Source organism: Equus przewalskii, chromosome 9, assembly GCF_037783145.1.
Source record: "Equus przewalskii isolate Varuska chromosome 9, EquPr2, whole genome shotgun sequence".
Lineage (NCBI taxonomy): Eukaryota > Metazoa > Chordata > Mammalia > Perissodactyla > Equidae > Equus > Equus przewalskii.
In genome coordinates this window covers 17,222,330-17,232,489 of record NC_091839.1, presented here as the reverse complement: position 1 = coordinate 17,232,489, position 10,160 = coordinate 17,222,330, and the positions used below count along the sequence as shown (strand labels likewise).

Sequence of the window (10,160 nt, the reverse complement as noted above, 5' to 3'; positions counted from 1 at the left end):
TGATGTGGCCACAAGCCCAGGAACACCTGGGACTCCAGAGATGGAAGAGGCCAAGAAGTGTCCTCCCCTAGGGTCTCTCGAGGGAGCGTAGCCCCCAGGCACACTTTGATTTGGGACTTCTGGCCTCCAGAACTGTCAAAGAATAAATTTCTGTTCTTTTCTTTTTCTTTTCTTTTTTTTGAGGAAGATTGGCCCTGAGCTAACATCCATGCCAATCTTCCTCTACTTTCTATGTGGGACGCCTACCACAGCACGGCTTGATGAGCAGGGCTTATCCAAACCGGCCAACGTAGGCATCTGAAACAGAGCTGCGAACTTATCCACTATGCCACCGGGCAGGCCCCTAAATTTCTGTTCTTATAAGCCCCCAACTTGTGGCCCTTTGTTACCGCAGCCATAGGGAACTAACACGCCCTGCTTGGTTTTTCTACATGTCTCCATCTGACGCTGTACACACGGACCGTGGATCCTCCTCATTCGCGGAGGCCGCATTTGTGAACTCATCTACTTGCTAAAATGTATCTGTAACGCCAAAACGTGCAGCGCTTTCATCGACCTGCACAGAGCCGCAAAAATTTGAGTCACCCACCATGCACGTTTCCAGCTGAGGTGGGACAAGGTGACGCTCCACACTGTTTCAGCTCTCAGACTGTAGGCAAGGAGCCTTCCCAGGTCTACTTAGGGCCACGTTTTTCACATTGTTGTGCTTCTTGTTATCGATTTCAGTTTAAAACGGGCCCCAGGCATAGTGCTTAACGGCATCTCATGTTACTAAGCGCAGGGAGGCTGTGACGTGCCATAGGGAGAAAATACTGCCTTAGTTCATCTTCGTTCAGACCCAAGTTATATACCGCTGTTGGCTGTGAGTTCAATGTGAAAGAACCAACCCTATATATTAAATAAGGTGTGTTTAAGCAGGAACGCACATAAAACAAGCTGATGCACTGATGGGTTGACAAAAATGTCGTGAGCAGAGGCTCACGGTAAGGAGTGGTGGTTCAGTATTCGCTAACTCCGTGTTCGCGGAGACTGTAGAACTTACCAGGAACGGTAAGAATCGCCCACGTTTGGTTGAGACGTTCACTATCTGCCTCCTCCACTAACAAGTCCGCCTTCCCCCCAGCCCCAGCCCAGGGCCGGGACTTCTGTCTGCCTTGTTCCGCGGCAGCCGTGTGCCTAGAACAGGGCTGGCACCCAGTAGGTGCGCAACAAATATCTGTGCAACAAGCCCTCACTACCCCCACCCCCCACCCCCGACTCCAAACAAATCCCCAAAGACCCAAAAGGAACGGGGGCGAGGGGGCGTCAGTACAGTTTTAAAAAAAGGATCGGTTTTTAATTTACAAGAGTTCTAAATGTACAGAATTCTCCTTTAAAAAAATCGTTATACACAATAAATACAGTACAAAAAAATTTATCTTACAGTACTAGTTTTGTCTCCGAGATTTCAAAATCTGGCGCGGGCGGCTGGCGGCAGGAAGAACAGAGGGAAGACTGGCTGGGGGAGGGGGCGCGGGGGGAGGAAGACCCCGGTTTCCCGTTTGGGAGGTGCTCGCATTTCGGCCGCGGGACAGGAGGGTGCCAAATCTCTCTCTTTCTCGCTCTCTTGCTCACTCGAGCACACACACAGGGACACAGGACGCGGTGCCGGACGCACACACACGGACGTGACAGGTGCCCTCGGGCCTGCGCCGAGGCGGGGGTCCTGGGACGCTGGCTCGCGCCGCCCACCCCTTGCGCTTCTGCAGACAACCTATAGGGGGCGGCGGGGGAGAGGCCTAACGCGGCTTCCCGGGGACCCTCCCAGCTCTGAGCGCCCCTGACCCCCCGGATCCGCAAAGCCACACACACACACACACAAGCCCGGTCCCCCGACACGCGGGAGTGGTGGGAGCGACCAGGGCCCCCCCCATCCCTGGCAAACACACACACACACACACGCACGTGTCCCCGGGACGCAGGGGGCGGTGCAGCAAGAAGTAGGAAGCAACAGGAAAGGACACACCAGGATGACCCCCTCCTTTGGCAGGGGGGCGTTTTCCATGACAGCCCCCTCCCCTAAACCCACGACCCCCACCCAACAACCAGGCTGAAGCAGGAGGCGGGGCAGGAGGCCTTTGTGACTCAAATAACTTAGGCAAGAAAAACTCAGGGGATCCCCGGCTTGCGTCCCCCAGGAGGCTGAGGTCGGAGGCCCCGCTGCCCCCCACCCCGGCGTCCGCAGCGCGAGGGGACAGGGGAGGGAGGACCGGCCCGGTGTTATCTGTTCAACGTCCTGGCGCCCAGGCCGCCGTTGTGACTGGAGGGCGGGTAGGTCTCCGGCCTGTGCAGGGGGGCCGGGGAGGCGGGCGTGCCGGCCGCGGGGGCGACATGGGGGTACGGGGGCGCGGTCGTCCGGCCGGGGGCCTGCTGCAGGTTGAGGATGCTGTCGATGGCGCTCTGGAGGTGCTCGGTGAGCGTGTCGTCCTGCGGGCTGTCGCTGGAGAAGCTGGCCTGGTCCACGTCGGGGGACTCGGACTTGCGCCGCTTGGCGGGGGGCAGCGGGGGCGCGTCCCAGCCCGGCTCGCGGCTGCCACTGCCCTGCCCGGCGCCGGCCGCGGGCTCCGGGGGGCCGCCCTTCATCATGCGCTGGTACAGCTCGTCCTCCACCGCCGCCAGCTCGCGGATGAGCCCGCTGGTGGCCTCGTCCACCTTGGTGGGCATGGGCGCGGGGCTGCCTGCCCGGGCGCGACCACCGCCCGCCCCGTCGGGGCCCCCCCCGCCGCCACCCAGCGCCTCCACGTTCTCGCGATACGTCTTGCGCAGCGGGAGGCGGGGGCAGTGGGGGGCCGGGGCTGGAGGCTTGCGGTCGGCGGGGGCGGGCGGCGGGTGGTCCACCGTGCCGTTCATCTGGCCGGGCGCGGGGGGCGGCGGCGGCGGTGGTGGCGGCGGCGGCGGGGGCCGGGGCGGGGGCTCGGGCGCCTTGAGGGCGGCGGGCGGCGGCGGCTGGTGCACGGGGTCCAGGGCCGTGTTGTGCACGACCTTGCTGAGCCCGGCCTCCTGCTTGATCTTGAGCTTGAGGCCGATGCGGCTGCGGGCCTCGTAGGTCTTGATGGGCGGCCGATTGCGGGAGGGCATCGGGCCGTCCTCGTCAGCGTCCAGGGAGGAGGCGGCGGAGGACGAGGACGACGAGGACGACAGGGAGGACGAGGACGCGCGGGCCCAGGTCACCGAAGGGGAGCCGCCCGCGCCGCCGTGCCGGATCACCAGCTTGGTGGGCAGGTGCAGAGGGGGCGGGGCCGGGGCCCCGGATGCTGAGGACGGTGGGGGGCCGTGGCCCGGGAGCCGGTGTCCGACGTCGGAAGAGGCGGCGATGGGGAGGCCGAGGGAGCGCGAGGAAGACACGTACTCGTCTGCGAACAGAGCGGGGAAAAGCATGAGGTCTCGCGCAGAGCAGAGGTGAGGGGCAGGGGGCCCCGGGGCACCTTCTCTCCGCCGGGCTAAGCCCTTGACTCATCAGATCCTCAGGACACACGGTCCGGGATGACCCTTCTCAGCAATTCCCAAGCCCCCCCAACGTGCCAAGGGGGGTTGCCATCGCAGAGTGGACGCCACCCTATATTTTGCACCCCAGGCACCTTGGGGGCTTCACCCTAGTCCTGGCTCTGCTCTCCCGCTTTTCCGCTGTTCCATCCCCCTGGGTGGGGAACGGGGGGCACCAAGTGTTCCCTCCACGCCAGGACCAAGGGGGCGAAAGGGACCCACAGCGATGGAGGGAGATGAACCCCGTTTTCTCTGGTCCGCAAGCCCAGGGGTCCGGGGAGGCCCGGCCACCGTGCGCGAGCGGGGCTCGGCCGCCACCTGACGGTGGAGTGAGGGAAGGCCACGCACCCCTCTCCCTCGCCCCAAATCCAATGCGTCTGCGCCTCACGGCAGGAGTGGGGGACCCCTCTTCCTCCCCTCCCCTCTCACCCGGCTTCTCCTTGGCCAGCTGTTTGTCCAAGGCAAGGGTGGTCTTCTCCTCCTGAATGAACATTCGGTCGATCATGACCATCTCCGCGGAGGGGCTGACCCTCTGGGGTGAGAGGGAAGATAGGCAAGTGAAGAAGGGAGGAGGGCGAGGGGACCCGAGCAGCCAGGATGGACCGGAGCCGACTGGGATCGGACACCAGCCTCCCTCCCTCCCTCCCTCCCAAGCAGCAGGAGGCTTCACCCTGCCCAGAGGGGGCAGGGGGGCAGGGCGGGGTCCCCAGGGAGGAGGTGACGGCGGCCTACCCTGGACTCCTCCAGGAGCAGGAGGCGGTATTTATTCAGCATGGCCTGGGTGCGTTTCAACAGCTGCGTGGAGACTGTCTCAAACTCCTCGTCCACTGCAGGGGGAAGAGGTGAGGTCCAGGGACACAGCCGGTGGGGCCGCGGACGGATGCGCACGGAGCGCACGCGCCCTGACCGCCGACAAGCGCGCACGCACCTGCTCCTCCCCACCCTCCGCGCCCTGGCCACCCACCTCCGCGCACGCACCAGGGACCAGGCGGGGGAGAGTTCGGGAGGCCTCACCTTTGTGGTAGTCGTTGGGGGAGGGGAGGGCACCCTGGTAGACGTGGTAGGGCAGGAGGCGATGCAGGGCGTCCTCGAAGGAGGGGAAGGCTGTCTTGTAGTCAGGGTGCAGGACGGAGCCCTGATGTTTGTGCAAATGCTCCAAGAAACTGGGCGCGGGGGGCGGGGGGAGACGGCACACACACAGAGCTGGGGGTGAGGCTCGGGAAACCAGATCCCCCCACCCGAGCGCAGACAACCACACGGGAAAGCGAGCGCTCCGGAAGCACGTGTGTGAACTGTGCCCAACGCGCTCGCTCTGTGTCACTGAATCTCTGGTGACAACTAGAAGAAGCCGGGGCTGTCATTAGCCCATTTCACAGATGAGGAAACCGAGGCTGGGAGGGGTGAGGGCCCTCCACCCAAAGCAGAGAGTGACAAAGAGGCAGAGCCGGCAGTCAGCCGCCAAGGCTTGAAACGCATCCTCCATGCTATACTGTCTCCTGCCACCTGGGGTCAGCATGTCCCTGCTCTGCCTTTGGCCAACAGCAACCTCGGGGAGAGGGAAGGGAGGCTGGTCGACTGGTGCGTTAGTGAGATCCTGTTCCCTCTCATCCGGCTGTTTTCTGCCCATAGCGCATGTTACAGGGACTTATGTCTCTTTATTGTGTCATTGTCTCTACCACCAGACATGCTCGTCTCCACCCTGTGCTGAAGACCAGTGGCCCCCACATGTCACAGGGCAGGTCTGTCTTGTGCTTCCAGAATCCAGCACAGGACTGGGCCCTGGGTGAGTACTTGATCAATAGTTGGAGAAAGGAGGGCGGAAGAGAGGGAGGGAACACAGGCAAGCATCCAACATTTACCCCTCCACCCACCCAGATGTCCCTCCACCCACCCATCCAGACAGCCATCACCCATCCTTCCACTCACCCATCCATCCTTCCATCCATCCTGCCACCCACCTATCCATCCTTCCACCCATCCATCCATCCTGCCACCCATCCACCGAAACATCCATCCACCCACCCACCCACCCATCCACCCATCCAGACAGCCACCCATCCACCGAAACATCCATCCATCCACCCACCCACCCATCCATCCACCCACCCACCCATCCACCCATCTAGACAGCCATCACCCACTCTTCCACCCACCCACCCATCCTGCCACCCATCTATCCATCCTTCCACCTACCCATCCATCCTGCCACCCATCCACCGAAACATCCATCCATCCACCCACCCACCCATCCATCCACCCACCCACCCATCCACCCATCTAGACAGCCATCACCCACCCTTCCACCCACCCATCCATCCTGCCACCCATCCAGACAGCCATTCATCCACCAAAACATCCATCTATCCACCCATCTAGACAGCCATCACCCATCCTTCCACCCACCCACCCATCCTGCCACCCATCCATCCATCCACCCATCCAGACAGCCATCCACCCACCTGTCCATCTTTCCACCCACCCATCCATCCATCCATCCACCCTTCCATCCATTCATCCATCCATCCACCCATCCACCCATGCACCCAGCCCTCTGCCCGCCCCTCCCATGGCACTCAACCGGGACCTCCCCAGCCCTGTCTGAGATGCTGAGGCGCAGCACTGACCGAGCCACACCACATCCCTCCCTCTGGAAGCCAGCAGCCCAGCGGTGCACGCAGTCTCATCAAATCCTCACCCCATTATTACTACTCCGGCCACCCTATTTTCTAGGGGGAACTGAGGGTCTTTGAGGGGACCCATAGTGCCCCAGCCCACAGGGCTGACAACAGGTGGAGCGGGCATCTGGACTCGGGCCTGCCCGACCCCACTTCTGAAGGGTGGTCCCCCACCCATCCCGGGAAGACCCAGAGCCGGGCCTGCCACTCACCAGGCCTCTTTGCTGGGCTGCAGCGGGGGTGGCTTCTTCAGGCCGCTCAGCTTGCTGTCATACTGCAGGGGGGAGGAAGGGAGAGATGTTGTAAAGGAGAAGCCCAGATCCCTCCTCCCCCAGCCTGGGGCAGAACAGGAGAGCGCCGCCATCTCCCAGAGGGGACCCCGGCCCCCGCCATGGAGGCCCTGCCCGTCACACTCAACCTGCGGGAAGGCTGGGCCCAGGCAGGGGACAGGCAAGAGGAGGGTGACAGGCAGGCATGAGCCCTCGGCGCCCTCTGCCTGGGTCCCCCGCAGCCCCCTCTCCACCGTGGGTCTCGCCCGACTCCTGGTCTGGACACCAGGCGAGCTTCTGGTGTCTCCCTCTCTGCCCGTCAGATGGCCCATCTCCGTGGTCACTGCCCAGCCTCTCTCCTCCCACCCCTGACCCCTCCCCTTTTGCCTCCAACCTCTCCATCTTGACTTCCCTCACAGTCCCTCCCTACCTCTGGGGTCCTGGTCCCTCCACCCGCCTCTCTCATCTGGGTCCTGCATTCCCGGACAGCCGGCTCTGCCTCAGTCTCCCCACACGCGCCCTGCCCCTCCCTGTTCGACCGTCCCAGTTGTCCCGACCCTCCCCATTGCCACCATCTCTGTGGACTCTCAGTGTCCCACGCCACCCCCTGCCCCTCTGTCTGGGGTCTTGCCCGTCTCCTTTCCCGTGTCTCTGGTCCAGCCATCCTGCCCACCTGTCCTGAGCTGACCCAACAGTCTCACCTGGTCCCCACTCCCACCCCCGTGACCGTCTCACTCAGGCCCTTTCACCTATCGTCACCCTGTCGTCTTAGTGTCTGCGGGTCTCTGTCCAACTGGCTCGGGCTCTGGCGTGCCCCCCGCCTGGACCGTCCTGCTGATCCACCCGCCGCCGCCCGCGTCTGTCTCGTCTGCCCCTGACGGCCTGTCCGCCTCATCTGCCCCTCCTGCCCCTGGCGGCGTCACTCCAGCCCCTGCCCTCCGCTCTGGGGGCCCCTTACCTGCAGCCCGGAGGACTTCCCCGGCCCGGATGACGCGGCCTTGGCCACACTCAGGGTCGGGAGGCTGTTGGCAAAGGCTTTGCTCTCGGCGGGAAGCAGAGGAGAGACGCCTGGGGCGGGCGGGGCAGACAGGGCGCAGGGGTCAGTGGCACAGAGGCCACCCTACAAACGTGACCCCCAAGCCTGCATCCCGCTCTCCTCCAGTTGTCTGGCCTTGGTGGCCACGCCAGCCCCACAGTGAGTGCCCCTTGGATCTGGGGAGACAGGCCCCCTCCTCCACCTGCCCCGTCCCCTGAGGTCAGGCCCCCCCCCGGGCTCACAGCCCCCACAGCTCTACCCCAGCCCATCCTCCCTGTTGCTCAGCCCCGCACCCACCCACCTTTGGGCCCCCATCTCTCCTGCTGCTCCCCTACCTGTGGTGGCCATGGGTGCCGGGGCAGGGGGATGGCTGGGGGCGGTGGGGGTCCCCGATGGGGCCTGCCCGCTGACCAGCACAGAGGCCGTGGGGTTGGCGAGGGGCCCCAGGCTGGCGGAGGTCTGCGGGGCAGCGGGGCCCCCCCCGGCCTTGTTCTGGAGAATGATCCCGGACGGCACCTGAAGGGGGGACAGGCGGTTGAGGGGTGGGGGGCACACGCTGGGAGTGGGGCGGCCAGGCACCAGGGCTGGGAGGGGAGAGAAAGCAGTAAAGCGGGGGACTCTGGTGGGACTGTAGGGATGGGCAAGGCTTGCGGAGAAGTGGGGGGCCAGGCCCTGCCTTGATTACCTGGTGAAATCTCTCGAGCAGAGCCTTCGGCTGGGGCAGCGCCGGGAAGGGGGTGGTCACCATCTGGAAGGTCCGAGGAGGCGGTGGGGGGGGCGCTGTGGGCTCGGGGACCAGGTGGAGGGTTGGAGGGGGCGTGGGGGACTTGTGGGGCCCCTGGCCGGGTGGGAACTGGAGCTGGAAGTCGGGCGGTGTGGGGGCTGGCAGCCTGGTGGACGTCTCGGAGGAGGCCACCACGGAGGAGGTGGAGGCTGGAGGGAGGTGGGGGGCTGGGGGCAGCGGCCCTTCCGGGGGCTGGGACGGGGGACGCAGAGGGGGCTGGGGTGGGCCTGGGGCGGTGGGGGCTGGGGTGCTGGCAGGTGGGGGGATGCCCAGCTGGTTCTGGATGACAAAGATGCCAGGCAGAGTTGGGGGGGCCTGGGGCGGGGGGCAAGGGTGTAGGGCAGGCTCTGAGGGTGGACGAGACAAGCTCTGGGGCTGTGAGGGGGGGCGGGAATGGGGGCGGGAGGGGGGGCGGGAGGGGGGCCGGGTGGGGTGTGGGGAGGGCAGGTGGGGGCTGTCCCCCAGAGGGGCCTGGTGAGGTAGTGACGGGGACGAGGAGGGGCCGGGGCCCTTCAGCGGAGCTGCTGCCGGGATCTGGGCAGGGGAGGGAGGTAGAGGGGAGGGGGCGGGGGGTCAGAACCAGCCTTGGCTCCCATGGCCCCAGGACACTGGGGACCCCGGCCACTCCCACCAGAAACTCCCCTTCTTAGCCATCCCTTGTCCTGACAGAAAGGGCCCCACCATGGCCATCCTTCCCACTCCCGCTTCTCCACTCCCACTTCACCCCTCCACCTCACCCTGGCACCCACCCCCCCTTCAGCTCTCCATGAGTCCCCAACCTCTCCACCCATCCTCCACCTCAACCTGCAGTGGTCCCCATCTCATCTCTCCACCCGTCTCCTATCTCACTTCTCTGCATGTCCCTCTCCTCACCCCTCCACCCATCCCCTACACCTCACCCCTACACTTGTCCCCATCGCATCCCTCCACTCCCCCACCTCACCCCTCCACTCATCCCCACCTCACCTCTCCATCTGTCTCCCACCTCACCCCTCCACTCATCCCCCACCTCACCCCTCCACTCATCCCCACCTCACCTCTCCACCCGTCTCCTACCTCACCCCTCCCCCCGCCCCCCACCTCACCCCTCCACTCATTCCTCGCCTCACCCCTGCACTTGTCCCCCACCTCACCCCTCCACCTGTCTCCCACCTCACCCCCCATACCTCTGCCCTCTGATCTCCCCCTCCCCAATCCCCCAGCTGAAGGCGAGCCCTGCAGGGTTTGGGGTCAGCAGCAGAGGAAGCGGCAGTGGCGGCGGGGGCCCCACACCAGCTGCCCAGCGGGGAGGCGAGGGGCCAGGGAGCGCGAGCACAGCAGCGAGGGGAAAGAGGCGCCTGGCGGGGGCAGTGTCCCAGCCGCCAGCCCGGTCTGACTGTCCCGCTAACCCAGGAGAACAGATACCAGCGTAGACGCCACGGCTGCGTGCCGGGGTGCGGGGCCAAGGGGTGCAGAGGGCATGGGGGGGCACCCAGGGACCCAGGAAGCCAAGCATCAGGATGGAAACCGAGGGGCAGAGCCAGGCCCCCTCTGAGTGTCCAGGGCCTCTGCCTCCGTGTGCTGCGTGGCCGTGTTGCTGGTGTATCAGTGTGTGGGTGCTGTGTGTGTGTGCGTGCGTGCACGGGCATCAGACTTGCACACATGATCCGGCATTAGTTCTGTAACACGTACACAGTGCCCTCGCCTCGAACAGCCTGTGCCAGAGCGCCTTGGCCCTCTGCACGCCCCCGACCAGAGACCCCTCCCCAGGATCCTGACCTCGGCCGCCACGCTTTAACCAGGAGCGCCAGCTGTGTACCCAACCGCAGGCTGGCCCCTTTATCCACTCACGTGGTCTCTCCACGGCCCTGAGAGCTGTGACAACATCGGACCCA

The 10,160-nt window shown here is 64.8% G+C and overlaps 1 protein-coding gene across 4 annotated transcripts in view; it reads right to left on the bottom strand.

Annotated features, from left to right (window-relative positions):
- Nucleotides 1-1,309: 1,309 nt before the first annotated feature.
- Nucleotides 1,310-10,160, bottom strand: part of BICRA (BRD4 interacting chromatin remodeling complex associated protein) — a 77,760-nt gene continuing 68,909 nt past the window's right edge. For 3 of the 4 annotated variants that reach the window (XM_070558065.1, XM_070558064.1, XM_070558066.1), the window contains 8 exons: nt 8,188-8,820; nt 7,838-8,018; nt 7,425-7,534; nt 6,410-6,471; nt 4,537-4,685; nt 4,255-4,349; nt 3,952-4,054; nt 1,310-3,392 (listed from right to left, as the gene is read on the bottom strand). In XM_070558065.1, the coding sequence (XP_070414166.1) occupies nt 2,260-3,392; nt 3,952-4,054; nt 4,255-4,349; nt 4,537-4,685; nt 6,410-6,471; nt 7,425-7,534; nt 7,838-8,018; nt 8,188-8,820 (2,466 nt within the window). In that variant the 3' untranslated portion in view covers nt 1,310-2,259. The remainder of the gene's footprint in view (nt 3,393-3,951; nt 4,055-4,254; nt 4,350-4,536; nt 4,686-6,409; nt 6,472-7,424; nt 7,535-7,837; nt 8,019-8,187; nt 8,821-10,160) is intronic. The other variant, XM_070558067.1, reaches the window with a different exon arrangement.